Source organism: Neomonachus schauinslandi, chromosome 11 (genome assembly GCF_002201575.2).
Source record: "Neomonachus schauinslandi chromosome 11, ASM220157v2, whole genome shotgun sequence".
Classification (NCBI taxonomy): Eukaryota; Metazoa; Chordata; class Mammalia; order Carnivora; family Phocidae; genus Neomonachus; species Neomonachus schauinslandi.
Genome location: NC_058413.1, coordinates 52119381 through 52138625, shown reverse-complemented (window position 1 = coordinate 52138625; position 19245 = coordinate 52119381). Strand labels below are relative to the sequence as shown.

The 19245-nt window shown below is 39.9% G+C and overlaps 1 protein-coding gene and 1 pseudogene across 2 annotated transcripts in view; both read right to left on the bottom strand.

Annotated features, from left to right (window-relative positions):
• The window catches only part of RNF121 (ring finger protein 121), an 83898-nt gene that overhangs the window by 49322 nt on the left and 15331 nt on the right, over positions 1 to 19245 (bottom strand). For both annotated transcript variants that reach the window (XM_021704618.2, XM_021704619.2), the window contains 2 exons: positions 3440 to 3477; positions 410 to 551 (listed from right to left, as the gene is read on the bottom strand). In XM_021704618.2, the coding sequence (XP_021560293.1) occupies positions 410 to 551; positions 3440 to 3477 (180 nt within the window). The remainder of the gene's footprint in view (positions 1 to 409; positions 552 to 3439; positions 3478 to 19245) is intronic.
• LOC110593358 lies at positions 11643 to 11889 on the bottom strand (annotated as a pseudogene).

Sequence of the window (19245 nt, the reverse complement as noted above, 5' to 3'; positions counted from 1 at the left end):
TATGTTTTGTTCCTCATTTCCTCTATCATTGCCTTTTTTTTTTTTTTAATTAATCTAAATCCTACCTGTAAAATTCACTTAAGAGGCTTGGTCTTCCCAACAAGGCGACCACCTCTCCCTTTACTTGAATAGTTCCTGATGAGCATCTCCTGCATGGATCTGTCCCAAAATGTTTAAAAGGGAAGACCTGGCCATGAAAGTAGTCTCAAGTTCTATCCCTGTTTTCACCATCTGAATCACTTGCCTCTTAAATGCATACCCACCATACACTATTCACCATTCATACATAACGTTTACTATCATTGTCTATTCCCTGCCTGTATGCAGCCTGAGGTAGGCTGGACCCTAGAATACTTAGGAAGGATCTTTTGACAACTGTCAGAAAAAGAAGTGAGAGGCAGTGGCTTACATTGTAGGAGCGGGGGTGCCTCTGTTTCCACTGCACCAGGAGCAGCTGGGCCACCACCAAAGTAGCGATGAGGATGAGGACCATTTCAGCATGCATGGCTTCATGGCCGCGGTGCTTGGCATGCATGCGTGCGTGCTCAACCCTGAAAGTCAAACAGATGAGGTGAGGCAGATCAGGGAAGGTGTGCTGGTGAAAGGGCAGTGCTTTCCAGGGATATTCCACCAGTCTATAGCTCAGAGCACATTCTTGGGCTTTGCATCTGCAGGGTACTATACAAATTAGGGGCTAGAAAAACACACACCCTAGAGAATGGGCATTTTGGGATAGAACAGGGGCTCTACGGGCCTCAGTCAGAAGCTCAGCTATTGGAAATAAAGGTGGGTTGTTTGCTGCCCACCCCCAAGAGCAAAAGCAGCTGACACCTTTCCTGTGGGAAAGAGGACCCAGGAGAAGCCTGTTGTCACTGCCCATTTCAGTCCTATTTCAACCTGTCACTGGAAGGAGAAAGTAACCCAGAGAGAAGGATATAGCCATAAAATCTCATACTCTTAGTCAATGATATTTATAACACCAATAAAGAAGTACTATTGCAGATGTGTACTAATTCCAGGGTTAAAGTCTTGCTTTATTTGTCCTATCCTCTCTGTCAGGACCAGGGATCCTAGTCTAAGACTAGCTAATGCCTGAAAAATCTGGACTGCTTCAACTTTGTACGAATCCAACAGTGTCCTCACCATCAGCATCCACAGGTAAATAGCCTCCTCAAGAGCTTAAGGAAGAGTGCAACTGGAAACTCTTATTTAATCTAAGGCTGGCATTCTCTGGTCCAGAGGACTGGCAACAAGTGATTCTCTTGGCCAACACCTTCCTTTAAGAATAGAGTCAGAGTCAGCCAACAGAGAAATGAGGAAGGAGTTAGAAAAATAAATACAAATATAGCCTGTAGTCAGGAGCTTTTATGCCAATTCTCCATACCTGAGGCTATTAGGGAGAGAGGGAAAGGACAACATAAATGGTATCTTCATAGAGTTCCCAAGGGCGATGACAGACTATTCAAGAAGAACCCAATGGGATGAATTACAGACAGACAAACGATAAAGCAAATACAGTGAAAAGTTAACTGTAGAATCTAGGTGGTGGGCCTAAAGGTGTTTATTGTATAATCTTTCAACTTTTCTGAGATTTTTCACAATAAAATGTTAGGGAGGAAATATGGTAGGGGCAGTGGGCAGCTAAATGTCAGCAGCCAGCCACAGCACCTCAGGGTTCATCTTACATCAACTTATTCAGGGTGGGAGATTCTGACAAAAAAATAATACGGGTGGGAGTCAGAAACTTAGGTTCAGACATCCATGTGGACTTGGCCAAGAAAATTCACATCTCTACATCACAATTTCTTCATCTATCCAAGGAGTCCATATCTTTGCTGCTTCCCTCATAGGGTTGTTGTGAGGATAAGCTAAACTAAAAGGGCAAAGGACACTTTAAAAATCTAAGTACTGTGGGGAGTTATAAAGATAACAGATAAATTTCTTATTCTCGGACAGTATATGACTAAATGGATGTACACAACAAAAATACCAAATATGGAGAAAAGACCAGAGAACAACAACTCTGGTTCAGGTTCCCACCCAATGCAAACATTATCTTTACAATCTTTGTTTGAATACTTCCACTGGCTGAGAACATATGCCTCTTAAAGTAATTCGAGGACCATCTATCTGGCACATTGTAGGTACTCACATGTGCTAATAAAGGAATAAAACTCCAATACTTTAAGGGCAGGAGCTCACTACCTCTCAGTATACCATGATTATTAAAAATGTCTGATGAGACAAAATCCATCTTTCTATAGCTTCAATCCATTGGACTTAATTTTATACTCTGGAACAACAAAGGACATAATCATTCTTCTTTCCCAATGCTGCTCTTTCAAAGATTTATATGATCTTATTTAAAAAACCAAAACAAAAACAATCCTCTTCCTACCACCACTTTTCTATGCCCTTTTACGCTAACAGTTCTAGATCTTTTAAATGCTATTCATATAACATAATGTGAAAACCATTAATCCTGGTTGCCTTCTTCTAGATGTTATCTAACTGAAGATCTTCTTAATATGCAGTGTTTACAACAAAATTAGCGTGGACTCAGTGAAGCATGGTGCAATTCATCTCCCTAAAGCAGACAGTATATTTCTATGAACATCTTCCAAATTTTGGAATGTTTTGGTAGCTGAGGTACACAACTGGTGCATATTAAGTTTAAAGCTTTCTAAAGTCTTGCTGGGTTTGTCACGTAAGTTGGTATCTTTGTCGTTCTCTATTTTAATAATCTAAATGAAAGGGTTTTTTTGTACTATTAATCAAATTTACATAGTTGATTCCAGCTCACTGGTCAGCTACCTTGTGGGGCAAACACTCTGAAGGCTCTTTGATGAGTAATCATGATAATAAGGTATTTGTTGACTGTTGACTCACTCCGGTTACAAAGCAAGTTAGTGGCAGAGTTGAGATCAGAAGATACTATTCCCATTTTTCAGCCAGATCTCTCTGCTCTGTTTCGTGGATAATGATGATGTTAATGATGATAGTCACCTGCAAAGCAGGTAACACTTACTGGAAGCTTACCACATGCCAGGCATTGTTCTAAGAATTTCACATATATTAACAGTCCTCACAACAACTCTATGAGGTGTAGGTACTGTTGCAACCTTCATTGTGCAAACTGAAGAAACTAAGGTAGTAAGAAATCAAGTAACTTGCCCAAGATAGCATAGCTAGGAAATGACAGAACTAGTAGTATTTAAACCCAGATAAATAGTTTGGTGCAATTATCTATTTACTCCCCAGGACTGAAGGAGCTACCCAGGAGTAACCCAAGTACTGGAGAAGATCACAAATGACCTCTCCTACTAGTCAAGAGTAATGGCTTCCCCACAGACAAGGAAGCAAAAGGGTAGATATACAACTCTATTAGTAGGATTAATTTACAGTTCCCAGCCTGAGGGGCCCACACTGTCACACTTACCTCCACTGCTCCTCTGGGGAGAGGTCTGACATATCAACCTGTAGAAAAACAACACCAAAAAAATCCATTACTGTCTTAGAACTGTGCCTGCCCAAATAAGGTACTCATACATTCATCATTATCTTCAAGGAATTATGAGAAGCTTCAAGTGTCACAATCTTTATGAAGCCTTCCCCAATACTCTACTTCCCACTGATCTCTCCCTTCTCTAACCACTTACTTTTTTTTTTTTAAAGATTTTTTTTTTTTTAATTTATTTGACAGAGAAAGGCACAGCGAGAGAGGGAACACAAGCAGGGGGAGTGGGAGAGGGAGAAGCAGGCTTCCCGCCGAGCAGGGAGCCCGATGTGGGACTCGATCCCAGGACCCCGGGATCATGACCTGAGCCGAAGGCAGACGCTTAACGACTGAGCCACCCAGGCGCCCTCTAACCACTTACTTTATCTCATGTCTATGACTGACAGTATATTGCCTGTCTATGCTAGGCAATGAGGACAGGAGAGTAAACCTAACTCCTAAGATGCTCACAGCCTAGTCAAGAAGTCACACATATATACAGAAAATTTCATGACTATATGCTGAGGACTAGCTATGGAAAAATAAAGAAATGGCTTCTGATCCAATTTGCAGTGTTATAGACTGGCAAAGACCTCCTGGAGAAGACGTGAAATATCATCCAGATGAAGAAATGGGAGAAATACGTTCCAGGCAAAGGGACTAACTAACATGAAGATGAAGGAATAAAGTTGCGTAGCATACAAATAAATGAGTATGGCTAGGGCAAAAAGTATGAATTAGGATTAGTGGGAGATGAAGCTAGATAAAATATTCTGTCATATGCCATCTGACTCCAACTGGCCCCATGGCAGCAGGCAGCACATTAGACTAGGGAGAATTAAGCTTTAGTCCCTGCTCTGCTATTAACTAGCAGTATGACCTTCCAACTTCAAAGTTCTGGTTCTATTTGTTAGTTCTTGTCCTTTAGAGCAGGGTTTCTCAACCTTGGCACTATGGATATTTGGGGACTGGATAATTCTTTGGTGAGGTGGGGAGGATTCTGTACATTGTAGGATGTTTTAGCAGCATCCCTGGCCTCTAGCCACTAGATGGCACAGAAGCAACAATGTTTACAGACATTGTAAAATGTCCCCCATGGGATGAAAATTGCCTCCAGCTGAAAACCACTGCTTAAGAATAATACTAAACTCTTTGAGTTCATGACTCAAGTCTTCTACTTCCTTACAGCCATACAAAAGCATAACCAAGTGTCAGTACATAAGTCAAAAACATTACATTCATACATTCTTACACTGACCTGAGCTGAAAACGTTTCTTGATGTAGAGGAGAGAGACAAGGCCTCAAAGGACTCAATTAACAAATATTCCTTTAGTACTTATGAGGTTCAAGGCCCAATTTTTCACTGTTCCTATGATAACTTCAGAAAAGTACTTTACAAAGAATGTTTGAAGTAAAATGGGCAGAACTCTCCTACTGAGTCAAATCAGCACGTATTTACCAGGCATCCTTTATGTGTGTGTACTGTGTATTCCCATCACTATTTAGGGAGGGCTTTCTGATTTGTACATGTCCCAGCTAAGTTTAAAAAAAAAAACAAAACTCAAGGCTTTGCCAGGGTAATGAAGTCAACCACCTCCTCCCTTTTCCTACTTCACACAATGCCTCACAGAATGTATTCAGGTGTCAGGTCTTCATTTCCCTAGAATAACAGAGGTCCCATAATATTCCAGGACAAGTAGATATAAGAAATGGAAATGCCCATTTGGGTGATACCTGAGCAGAAAATTAAGGACCACATTTCTTTTTTTTAAAGATTTATTTGAGAGAGAGAGAGAAAGAAAGAGCATGCAAGCGGGGGAGAGGCAAAGAGAGAGGGAGACAAGCAGACTCCCCACTGAGCACGGCGCCCTGATATGGGGCTTGATCCCAGAACCCCGAGATCATGACCTGAGCCAAAAGCAGACTCTTAACCGACTGAGCTACCCAGGCGCCCCGGACCACACTTCTAAATAAACAGTCCAATACAGGTTTTATGCTACCTATCAAAACTCTTTTCCTTTTTTCCAACTTGGACCTGTGTCTTGCCAAGCCAGTCTGTTCACTGTCTCAAAACATATGGGACTCATTCCTATCTCTGGGCCTTTGCATATTCTTCCTTCTGCTTGCAATGTTTCCCTCTCTTTTATCCCATCCAAATCCAACTTGTCCTTTGAGAGCCCAGCTGCAATTTCACCTTCCCTCAAGAAGCCTGCCCTGATTCCCTAGCTTAGTGAATTTGGCCCTCTGCTTTTCTCAAGCACGGATTTTTCTCCTTACTCAAAGTGTGGCACAAAGACTAGTATCAGCATTGTCTGGGTGCTTGTTAGAAATGCAGAATCTCAGGCATCACTCCAGACCCACTGAATCAGAATCCTACTTTTAATAAGGTCTCCAGATGATTCATATGCATATTAAATCTATGAAGCACTGTTCCATATCAGTCATTCATAGTCTTATCTTAAATGTGATTTCCAAGTGATGTAACTGCTTTTTTTAAAAGATTTTATTTATTTATTTGACAGAGAGAGAGAGTGTGTATAAGCAGTGAGAGGGGCAGGCAGAGGGAAAGGAAGAAGCAAGCTCCCCGCTGAGCAGGAGGCCGGATGCAGGGCTCAATCCCAGGACCCTGGGATCATGACCTAAGCCTAAAGCAGACGCTTGACTGAGTGAGCCACTCAGGTGCCCCGATGTAACTGCTTCTTAAGGCCAGAACCAGGACTAAGGAAGGTGGGGGTAAGCCAAGGGACCTAGGGCTCAAAATTTAAGGAGGCACTCATTGTCAGGTACTGACCCTCCATGCGCATGACCTTGAAAGTGAGTGCCTTGTTTGCTTCACCCTAGTCCTGGCCTGCTTATGTCTACCTTGCTTCCATCCCATAAACCTGGAAGATCCCACAGAGCCAAGGAGAATACACTGCTTTGTGTCTTTCAAGGAGAATAGAACAGAGCTGAGCATATACTAAGCACTCAGTGAGTACTAGAGGAATTGAACAGAATTCTCTCCAATACGATAAGTATGATGACAAACCAGCACCCCACCTGGAGACGCTTAAATGGGAATGTAAATAAACACATGAAAAATACTTAGTAGGTATCCGGGAAAGAAGTATTCATTTGATACCAGGAGGCACTCAGAAAATCATGTTTGTCAAAACAAAAAGAAACAACACAACTACATCTTCAAAGAAGCAAGACGACTCCACTGAAGGGTAAACTAAAGAAGATCCAAAGAACTGGGCCAGCCATGGGGTGTCTCTCCATGATGGTGGTCAAGCATGTTACTACCTATACCTTAGGCTCTCCGTCTAGAAAATAGAGAATAAGACTTCTGACTTCATTGTGGGGCTGTGAGGGTAAGAACATTCAAGGTGACCAAGTGATTTCCTTGCCTTTCCTCCTGGGAGAGTGGAAGCACTTTATAAAGTATCAGGAGAGGCTGTGGAACCGAATGTTGATGAAGCACAGGACACTACTGCTTCCAGAGCCTCAGGGAAAATACCTCAAAGGGCAAGCACTAAGGCTGAGACTAGACCTGGGCTTAGAGGACTGTTCAGCACTTCATGGAGTACTATGAATGCAAAGAGTAGAGACATGATTTGGCTTTAGTAGTTGCCTCCTGAACCAAACGATTCTTTAAACTACATCCATATTGGTCTTCTAGCACAAGTGGAAAAACAAGGAAAGCTGTAAACCATAGCTATAATTAACCCATACCATCTGGAAATACATCTTTATTTGCTCCCTAATTAATGAGTTTATTCATCTGGGTCCAAGCAGTAAGTCAGTCTGATTGTGCCCTGTCCAGAGCTCAGGTAGCTAATTGAGGAGGCTCTCTAGGCATGGTTACTGACTGACGGGTTCACATCCAACTCCCAAGACCCACACATAGAATGTTTTCTTGCCAACCAATCCCTCCCCTCCTAGAAGCTCACAAAGCCCTTAGTAGTATCAATCTACCTAAGTCCAGATTTGAAAGAAGTTAAATCAAAAATGTCAAGCAGAGAGCAAGAGAAAATTTCATAAAAACAGAAAATGCTCAGGTGCAAGATTCAGGGACCCACCCCTGTAACCCAACAGGCCTCTTGTACCCCACAAATATTGGATACTCTGTGGTCTGAGTTTTTACACAGGCTGGTTACTTTGTCCATTAAGCCCCTCTCTTCCACCAAACTACATTATGCCTTCCTACAAAATGCTGGCCAAATCCTCCTGGCTCGAAGGCTCTTCAGACTGACCCCATTCACTAAAGAAACAAACATCCTTTACTGCCTTCCTAAGCATGGGCCAGAGCCCAGTAGCATCAGCACCCTGAGAGCTTATTAAGAAACAGAGAATCTCAGACTCTATCCCAGACCTCCTGAATCAGAATTTACATTAAATAAGATAGACAGGTAATCCATATGCCCTTTAAAAGTTTGAGAAGCCCTGCTACGGCACACCAGCACTCACATTCACAACTTGTCCTACAATCATACACTTCTATGCACCTGATTCTTTTAATGACAGCTGTACTGAGATCTAATTCACATACCATAAAATCCACCCATTTAAAGTGTACTATTCAGTGCTTTTTAGTATACTGAGTTGTGCCGCCACCACCACTTCTAAGTTTAGAACATTTTACCACCCCAAAAAGAAACCACATACCAGTTAGCAGTCCCTCTCCAACCTCCCCCCAGCCTAAGAAACCACTAATTTACTTTCTGTTGCTATCTACAGACTGCCTAGTCTAGATGTTTCATATAAATGGGATCATACAACATGTGGTCTTTTGTAATTGGCTTCTTTCACTTAGCATAGCGTTTTCAATGTTCATCAGCTTGTAGCACGTATTGTGGTTCATTCCTTTTTATTTCCAAATAATACTTCACTGTATGGACATACCACATTATAGCTATCCACTCATCAGTCATTGGACATTTGAGTTGTTTATACTTTTTAACTATTACAAATAATGCTGTTATGAACATTTATCTACAAGTCTTTATGTAGACAGGTTTTCATTTCTCAAGTATATATACCTAGGAGTGAATTGTTGGGTCATATGGTAACTCTATGTTTAACCTTTTAAGGAACTGCCAAATTGTTTTCCACAGCAGCTGCACCATTTTACATTCCCACCAGCACTGCATCAAAGTTCCAGCTTCTCCACATCCTCAACAACACTTGTTACTCTCTTCTTGATAAAAGCATCCAAGCGGTTGGGAAATGGTATTGCAACATATTTTCAATTGTGCATTTCCCTGAAGGACAATAATGCTGAGCACCTTTTCATAGGCTTATTGGCCATTTATATATTTTCTCTGGAGAAAAGTTTATTCAGATCCTTTGTCCATTTTTTAAAAATAGACTATTTTAGATCAGTTTTAGGCTCACAGCAAAACTGAATGGAAAATACAGAGATTACCCATATGTCCCCTGCACCCAAATATGCAGAGCCTCCCCCATTATCAACATCCCCCACCAGAGTAGTACATTTGTTCCAACTGATGAACCTACCCTGACACATCATTTCACCCAAAGTTCATAGTTTACCTTAAAGTTCATTATTGATGTTATATAGCCTACTGGTTTGGGCAAATGTATAATGTATATAGAGATGTATGCAACACTCAAGTATCATACAGAGTAGCTTCACTGTCCTAAAAATCCTCTGTGCTCTGCTTATTTATCCCTCTATCCCCCTAACCCCTATCAAACACTTATCTTTTTACTGTCTCTATGGTTTTGACTTCTCTAGAATGTCATATAGTTAAAATCAGATGTAGCCTCTTTACACTGGCTTCTTTGACTTAGTAATATGCATTTAAGATTCCTCTATGTCGGGCGCCTGGGTGGCTCAGTTGGTTAAGCAACTGCCTTCGGCTCAGGTCATGATCCTGGAGTCCTGGGATCGAGTCCCGCATCGGGCTCCCTGCTCAGCAGGGAGTCTGCTTCTCCCTCTGACCCTCCACCCTCTCATGCACTCTCTCTATGATTCTCTCTCTCATTCTCTCTCACAATAAATAAATTAAAATCTTTAAAAAAAAAAAAAGATTCCTCTATGTCTTTTCATGGTTTAATCACTCATTTCTTCTTAGTGAATAATATTCACAAAGATATTCCATTGTCTGGATGTACCACAGTTTATTTATCCACTCACCTACTGAAGGACATCTTGATTACTTCCAACATTTGGCAACTGTGAATAAAGCTGCTATAAACATCTGTATGGACATAGATTTTCAACTCTTATGGGGAAATGCTAGAGAGCACAATTACTGGATTGTATGGTAATAGTGTGTTTAGTTTTGTTCTCCTTCAATACTGTATTGGCTATTCTGGATCTTCTGTCTCTCCTTTTGAAGTTTAGAATCACTTTGTCAATATCCACACGATAACCTGCTGGGATTCTGACAGGCATTGCACTACATTTATAAATCAAGTTGGGAAGAACTGACTTGTTGACAACATTGAGTCTTCCTATACCTGAACACTCCATTTAATTAGTTCCTCTTTAGTATATTTTTAAGGATTTTATTTATTTATTTGAGAGAGAGAGAGAGCAAGTGAGCACAAGCAGGAGAGGGGCAGAGGGGCAGGGAGAGAGAGAGAGAATCCCAAGCAGACTCTGCACTGAGCACGGAGCCCAAATTGGGCTCAATCTCACGACCCTGAGATCATGACCTGAGCTGAAGCCAAGAGTGGGACGCTTAACTGACTGAACCACCCAGGCACCCCAGTTCTTTAATATTTTGATCAGAGCTTTATGGTTTTCCTCATATAGATCTTATAAAATTTTGCTAGATTTTTATTAGTATTTATGCTTGTATGTCACTTCTTTGGAGCTAAAATAAATGGTATTGTGTTTTTAATTTCAAATTCCACTTGTTCATTGCTGATAGGTAAGATGCAACTGGCTTTTTTATATTAACCGTGTTAGATTTACATTATCCTGAAACTTTGCTACAATCAAACAGTAGTTCGAGTTTTTTTGTTGATTCTTTTGGATTTTCTACATAGACAATTATGTCATCTTCGAATAAAGATGTTTTTATTTCTTCCTTCCAAATCTGTATACATTTTACTCTTTTCTCATTACATTAATTAGGACTTCCACAGTATGATGTTGAAAAGCATGGTGAGAGGGGACGTCCTTACCTTGTTCCTAAGCTTAGTGGGAAAGCTTCAAACTTCTCACCATCAAGGATGATGTTATCTGTAATTTTTTATAGATATTCTTTTTTTTTTTTAAGATTTTATTTGAGAGAGAGAGAGAGCAAGTGTGCGCACAGAGTGAGGAGAAGCATGCCGAGCAGGGAGCCCAACAAAGGACTCGGTCCCAGGACCCTGGGATGATGACCTGAGCTGGAGGCAGATGCTTAACCGACTGAGCCACCAGGCATCCCTGCAGATATTCTTTATCATGTTGAGGAAGTTCCTCTCTCTTCCTAGTTTTCTGAGAATTTTTATCTTAAATGGGTATGGGATTTTGTCAAAAGCTTTTCTGTATCTATTCATACATTTATGTAAATTTTTCTTCTTTAACCTATCGATGTGATGGAATACAGTAACTGACTTCCAAATGTTGAACCAACTTACATACCTGGGATAAATCCCACTTGGTCATGGTGTATGATTCTTTGTATGATCTACACTGTCAGATTCAATTTGTTAATATTTTACTGATTTTTACATTGATGTTCATGACAGACACTGATGTTCCCTCTTTCACTTATAATATTAGTAATTTGTGTCCTCTTTTTTTCTTAGTTAGCCTGGCTACAGACCTACCAGTTTTATCAATCTTTCAAAGGATCAGATTTTGATTTTGATTTTCTTTACTGATTTCTTACTTTTAATTCATTGATTTCTGCTGTTTTTCATTATTTCTTTTCTTCTGCTTAATCAGGTTTTAATTTGCTCTTTTTCTTTCCAAAGGTGGATCCTTAGGTGATTGATTTTATTTTATTTTCTTATTTTTTTCATGTCGTGGACTTGCTTCTTTAATTGGAGATGAACTCAGCAGCCAATGGCAAGGATCCACACTAACAGAAGAGCCAACTACAGAATGGTGGTCCTCTCAAAGAAACCAGTAACTTGCATTTGATTTATCCAGCTTGGCTCATTCCCAAATGTTTAAGATTTGGATTCCTAAAGTCTTCTTCAGCATTTAACTAATTCTCTGTGGGTGGAAGCAGCTGGGACTGTTTGTCCACACATAAACTGATCCTTGTCATAAATCACTTTTATAATGAGAAAGCAGCTAGGACACACTGCCATGTCTTCCTCATTCTCCTAATCTTCCTTGGTGATGCACAAGCTATCCCCACACGGGAAGGGGTATAAATGTCTCCAAGTCTTCATCATATTGGAAGTCCTCAATCTCCACCTCATCATGAAACACAGCCATCGTCACTGGGGCCAGGGGAGGTCTGTCACCTCCACCTACCAACACTGCCCTGGGACAGTCTAACTTGGCAGGCTCAGGCCCCAGCCCAGGTGATTGATTTTAGATTTTTTGTCTCTTCCCTCTAAGCATGGTTTTTGCTGCATCCCACAAATTTTGGTAAGTTGTATTTTCATTTTCATTTAGTTCAAATGTATTTAAATTTCTCTTGAGATTTCTTTGATCCATATTTAGAGGTATGTTGCTTGATCTTCAAGTATTTATGGATTTTCTAGCTGTCATTCTGTTACTGATTTCTAGCTGAATTCCATTATGCTCTGACAGGGGACAATGTATGATTCCTATTCTTTTAAATTTGTCGTGTTTTATGGCCCACTTTGTGGTCTATCTTGGTGAATGTTCCATGTAAACTTGAGAATGTCTCTATTCTGCTGTTGTGAGATAAAGCAGTCTATAGATGTCCATTATATCCAGTTGATTGACGGTGTTACTGAATTCAGCTATGTCTTTACTGACTTTCTGCCTGCTGAATCTGTTCATTTCTGACACAGGAATGTTGAACTCTCCAACTAGAAAAGTGGATTTGTCTATTTCTCTTTGCAATTCTATCAGTTTTTGCCTCACATATTTTGACACCCTTGTGTTAGGCACATACATATTACAGATTGTTATGTCTTCTTGAAGGCCTGACTCTTTTATTACTATATAATGCCCCCCTTGATCCCTAATAACTTTCCTTCTCTGAAATCTGCTCTTTCTGGGATGCATGGGTGGCTCAGTTTGTTAAGCACTCAACTCTTCATTTTGGCTCAGGTAATGATCTCAGGGTCATGAGATCGAGCCCTGCATCAGGCTGCACTCAGTGGGGAGTCTGCTTAAGATTTTCTCCCTCTTGGGCGCCTGGGTGGCTCAGTTGGTTAAGCGACTGCCTTCGGCTCAGGTCATGATCCTGGAGTCCCAGGATCGAGTCCCGCATCGGGCTCCCTGCTCGGCAGGGAGCCTGCTTCTCCCTCTGACCCTCCCCCCTCTCATGTGCTCTCTGTCTCTCTCATTCTCTCTGTCTCAAATAAATAAATAAAATCTTAAAAAAAAAAAAAAAAGATTTTCTCCCTCTCCCTTTGCCCCTCCTGCTCCCCCACCCGCTCGCATGCTCGTGCTCTCTCTAAAATAAATAAATAAATCTTTGAAGTCTGCTCTTTCTGAAATATAGCTAGTCTTGCTTTCTTTTGATTAATATTAGTATGGTATATCTTTCTCCATTCATTTACTTCTAATTTATATGTGTCCTTTTACTTAAAATGAGTTTCTTATAGGCAACATACAGTGGATCTTGTTTTTTTATCCACTCTGACCATCTTTTAATTGGTGCATTTAGACCACTGATGTTCAAAGTAACTATTGATATAGTTGGATTAATATCCACTATATCTGTTAATATTTTCTGTTTGTTGTCCTTGTTCTTGGCTCCTGTTTTTTTCTTCCAAGCTTTTGTGATTTTTTTTTTTTTTTTTTTAAAGTAGGCTCCATGCCCAGGGTGGAGTCCAACACGGGGCTTGAACTCACAACCCTGAGATCAAGACCTGAGCTGAAATCAAGAGTTGGAAGCTCAACCAACAGCCACCCAGACACCCCCAAGCTTTTGTGATTTTAATTGAGAATTTTATATGATTATATTTTCTCCCCTTTCTCAGCTTATCACTTATATCTCTGTTTTTATTTGTTTTAATGGTTGCCCTAGAGTTTGCAGTATACATTTACAACTAATTAAGTCCACTTTCAAATAATACTATACCACTTCACGGGTAATGTGAGTACCTTATAACAAAATAATCCTAATTCCTCCCTCCCACCCTTTGTTTCATTGCTGTCATTCATTTAACTTTTTCATAAGCATATCTATACATGCACACACATACATAGACACATAAATGCATACATAATCAAATGCAGTGTTGTATAATTATTCTGAAAAAACTGCTATGCTAGATCAATTAAAAGTAAAAAAAAAAAGGAGCATCTACAAAAATACTATAGCTTACATTATATTCAATGGTGAAAGACAAAATACTTTTCCATTAAGATCAGAAACAATGTCAGCATGTCTACCCTCACCACTACTATTCAACATGACACTGAAGTTTTTAGCCAGCATGATAAGGCAATAAAAGGAGATAAAAGGCACACAAATTGGAAAGAAATAAAACTGCCCCTATTTGCAGATGACATGATGTCCTATGTAGAAAATCCCAAAGAATCTACAAAAAGAAAAAAATCCTAGAATAAGAGAGTTCAGCAATATGGGAGAATACAATATAAACACACTCAAAAAATACACTTCTATATATTAGCAATGAACACATGAAAACTGAAATTAATATAAAATTCACAATCATTCATAAAAAAATAAGTAAATATTTCTATTCTATCTTCACTTACTCTTTTTCTGATACTTCCTTCCTTTACGTAAATCTGAGCTTCTGACCTCTATCATCTTCCTTCTCTCTAAAGAACTTCTTTTAACATTCCTCGCAAGGCAGGTCTACTGGGAACAAATTCTCTCATTTTTGCTTGTCTTTACTTCTCCTTCTCTCTTGAAGGGTAAAGAATTCTAGGCTGGTGGAGTTTTTTCTCAACTTTTTTTTTTTAAAGAGAGACAGCATGAGCAGGCATGGTGGGGGCGACAGAGGGAGAGAGAGAATCTTAAGCAAGCACCGTGCCTAGCACGGAGCCTAACATGGGGCTCAACCTCATGAGCCTGAGATCATCACTTGAGCTGAAATCAAGAGTCAGACACTTTGACTGAGTCACTCAGGCGCCCCTTTTCTCAACACTTTAAACATTTCATTCTACCTCTTTTTGATTGCACGGTTTCTGAGGAAAACTTGGATATAGTTCTTATCTTTGCTTCTCTGTAGGTAAGGTGGTTTTTCCTCTGGTTTCCTTCAGGATTTTTCTATTTTTGATTTTCTAGTTTGAAAAATGATATGTCTAGGTGTAGTTTTTTGGCATGGAAGGTTTGTGTTTCATTGTTGTTTTGGCATTTATCTTGCTTGGTATTTTCTGAGCTTCCTGGATCTGTTGTTTGCTGTCTGACATTAATTTGGGCAATTCTCAGTCATTATTGTTTCAAATATTTCTTCTGTTTCTCTCTCTTTTCTTCTTCTGGTATTCCCATGATGTGAATGTCTTAAGTCTGTTTGGGCTGCTGTTACAAAATGCAATAGATTGGGTGTGGCTTATAAACAACAAATATTTATTTCTCACATTTCTGGAGGGTGGGACATCCAGGATGATGGCACCAGATTTTGTGTCTGGTAAGGGCTTCTGGGTTCATAGATGGCCATCTTTTTGCCATGTCCTCAAATGCTAGAAGGGGCTAGGGAGCTCTGTGGGGCCTCTTTTATAAGGGCACAAATCCCAATTATGAGGGCTCTGCCCTTATGACCTAATCACCTCCCAAAAGCTCCACCATCTTATACCATCACATTAGGAATTAAAATTTCAACCTATGAATTTGGGGGGAACACAAACATTCAGACTATAGCAATGTATATCACAACTTTTGTAGTTGTCCCATGGTTCTTAGATAGTTTTTTTCTAATGTCTTTTCTCTTTACTTTTCACTTTTATAGGTTCCTACTGAGATACCCTCAAGCTCAGAGATTCTTTCCTCAGCCATGTCCAATCTACTGATAAGCCCATCAAAGGCATTTTTCATTTCTGCTACAGTGTTTTTGATCTCTAGTGTTTCTTAGAATTTCCATCTCTCTTGTTCTTGCATACTGTCTACTTTATCCATTAGAGCTACAAGCATATTAATCATAGTTGTTTTAAATTCCTGGTCTAATAATTCCAACATCCCTGCCATATATGAGTCTAATTCTGATGCTTGGTTTTTCTTTTCAAACTGTGCTTTTGAGGCATCTGGGTGGCTCAGTCAGTTAAGTGTCCAACTCTTGATCTCAGCTCTGGTCTTGATCCCAGGGTCGTGTGTGTTCAAGCCCCACAATGGGCTCCATGCTGGGCAGGGAGCCTACTTAAAAAAACAAAAAACTATGCTTTTTGTCTTTTGGTATGTCTTATAATTTTTTCTTGATACCTGGGCAGGATACGCCCAGTAAAAGGCACTGCTATAAATAGGCCTTTACTAATGTGGTAGTAAGGTGTGGAGGGAGGGGAAACATCCTATAGTCCAATGACTGAATTTCAGTCTTTTAGTGAGCCTATGCCTCTGGAATATGAACTTCACAAGTGCTTCTCAGTTCTTCACTCACCCCTCTTAGGTGGGAGAGGATGGCTTGAGTGGGCTGGAGTTTGGCATTTCCCTTCTCCTACATGGAAGACCAGAGCTGGCTAGAGTTGGGTATTTCCCTTCCCCTGGGTCAGTTAGCCTCTGGCTAACTAGTTTCTCCTGATGGCAGACCTTGTTAAGAACAGAATGCTCTGCATAGTTCCTTTGTCCCCCGCCAGAAGCATGAGGGGATTTTTCTCAACACTCAGTTTAAGAACCTAATGGATATCCAGGAGGTAGAATTCACAAAATGGGGGGGGGGGGGGGCTCAATGACTTGAGTCTCCCTGGAGCTTTTAACTCTGAGTTGTCCAAAGTGAGCCTCCAGCAATTCATCAACAATTACAGCCCAGGTTTCCCTACTCCAGGACTGGTTCCCACAGACGTCTGCCTCTGTAAGTTGTGATTCTCTGTATTCAACTATTGGTCTCTCCAATTTTCCAGGCGGCAGTTTGCCCTTATGAACTCACTTCTCTTACAAGAGAGAAGAGATTATTGATTTTATCAATAAGAATTATTGATTTTTCAGTTTGTTCGGCTTTTTACTTGTTGTTAGGACAAAGTGGTGACTTCCAAGCTTCTTACATGCCATATCAGAAACTTTTGTCCATTTTTTAATGGCATTATTTACATTTTTATTGTTGAGTCATAGAAGTTCTTTATATATTCCAGATACAAAGTCCCTTATCTGATATATGACTTGCAAATATTTTCTCCCATTCTGTGGGTTCTCTTTACTTTCTTGATGGTGTCCTTTCCAACACAAAGTTTTTCATTTTGGTAAGTCCAACTTATTTATTTTTTTCTTTAGTTCCTTGTGCTTTTGGTGTCATATCTAAGAAACGATAATGATTTGGCCATGATTTAGGACTATGTTTTCTTCTAAAAATTTTATAGTTTTAGTTATTATATTTAGGTCATTGGTCCATTCTGAGTTAATTTTTGTATATGGTATGAGGTAGGGATCAACTTCATTCTTTTGCATGTGGCTAACTAGTTGTCTCAGCATCATTTGTTAAGAAGACCATTCATTCCCCATGTGCACCTGATTCTTCACACTGGCTCTTCTCTAAGATGGTACAATACCCTTGTTTCCCACATCATTTTCTCGAGTATCCCCACAGCTCTATAAACTTTGCTGACAGAACATAAGAAAAGACCAAGAGATAGTTGGAGAACTGTATATAATACCATAAATAAGTACATAAACAAGAAAACAAATAAATAAGGCCTCAAAGCTATCTGTGAAGTTTGATACATTTATTCATTTACTCAATTCTCACGTAAGGTACTCCTGTTCTAAATGTGCAGGTCCGGGGCTAGGTATGGGGATGCACAGATGAACAGACTTATTTCTTGCCCTTGAGAAGACAGATAAAAAATAAAATAATTTAAAAGTATGAATTTACTCAGCCCAGGGAGCACAAGTGTTTCCACTCTACAAAAGGCACAGATGAGATATAAAGGAAAGAAATGACTCGTTGAAGATCACAGTTGCAAAGAGTGATGGGGAAAGGGTCACAGAACTTACGGGAGATATCAAAGACAGTGTTTAGGGCCTCAAATGACCAAATCAATGACCAGTCACAAAGTCCTCCTAGAGTCACAGTATGATTTTCATGGGGCCCAGGTACTTCTGCCTTTGTGTGCCCCTTTCTCCATTAAAAAAAAAAAAACATACATACGTATATATTTTTAAATACAGTGCTCACTATTGGAGCAATACAGAGATGATTCTGTGCAAGGATGACATGCAAAAATATATTTTATGACTGCATTGCTATAAAGATGTATAATCCAAGCTGGACTGTATTCACTTTTTTCTTCTTAAAGGAAACTAAGACACTTTTGTGGGTCCCTGGGCACCTGTCTACTATGCCTAATGGATAAGTCAGCCCTAGGTCCTGTTGTCTCCCCACAGCTATGGAGCAAGTGTTCTCTCCCCAGCTGCCAAGTTACTTCGCTCTACTGCTTCTAAGAGTCTCTTCTCTCCTGGGCCTATCTGATCAAGCAGCATGAGGTTTAAGTTCACACTAAATCTCACTGCCTAAATCCACAATAAAAAGTAGCCTCACTCTAATCATATGAGCACTATAAAGTCATCAGAAAATCACTTGACAATAATGTGTATTCTGTGTTCAGGATAGGTTTAGATACATTCATGAATAACCACACCCCCCCCCAAAAAAGAAACAGACATATCATTGACCTGCAAACACCAAAGGCATGGGAAGCATGTACCTAGCATCTTGAAAGTACCCAATAAATATCTGTTTGTTCATTCAATCACAAGACAAGCATAAAACAAAGTCTATTCCCTTATAAAACTTAACTTCTAATAAGAAGACATATAATAAACATTTAAATAAACATTTATTTATACATATGAAAGAAATTCTGGTAGTGTTACGAAGGAAAATAAAACATGATAAGAGAAGAAAGTGAAAAGGGAGACTATTTTGTTGCTACACTGTAGATACTCGTTTCCCCAAAAGGTTTCCAACAACATGAGAACCATGCTGGGTGAGACAGCCAGTAAAACTTACCCCATGTGGTATGTCTTAGTTCCTTGGGTTTTATCTCATTCCCACTTTTCACCCCAAGAAATGGCTTTAGGGCAACGACTACCTTTCTCAACAAAGAGAAGAGCAGTTGAAGAGAAGAGCAGATGAGAAGAGCTAGTAATCCAGCATAGCTATTTAACTGCTCTATGTCAATAAACAGAGAACTTCCTCTATGCCTCAATTTTCCCATATATAAAATGACGGGGTTGGTTTAGGTGATTTTTGAGGTCCTTTAAAGCTAAAATGCTGTAATAATTCACACCAAATCTGTCTAACTCCCGAGCTTTGGAGTCAGCTGTAATACTCTGGCTTTCCGAACTACCACAGTTTCCTTAGTTACCACCGAACTAAAAACAAAATGCCTTCAGTGTGGTAAGGTGTGATTTAACAGGATGCTACCAAATTAAATCAATGAAACTTTACTACATGAGTACCATAGACATGCATCAGAAATATCCATCAGGCAGGGGATGGCCTCTTGTCCTGGCTTCAAGTGCCTGCTAAC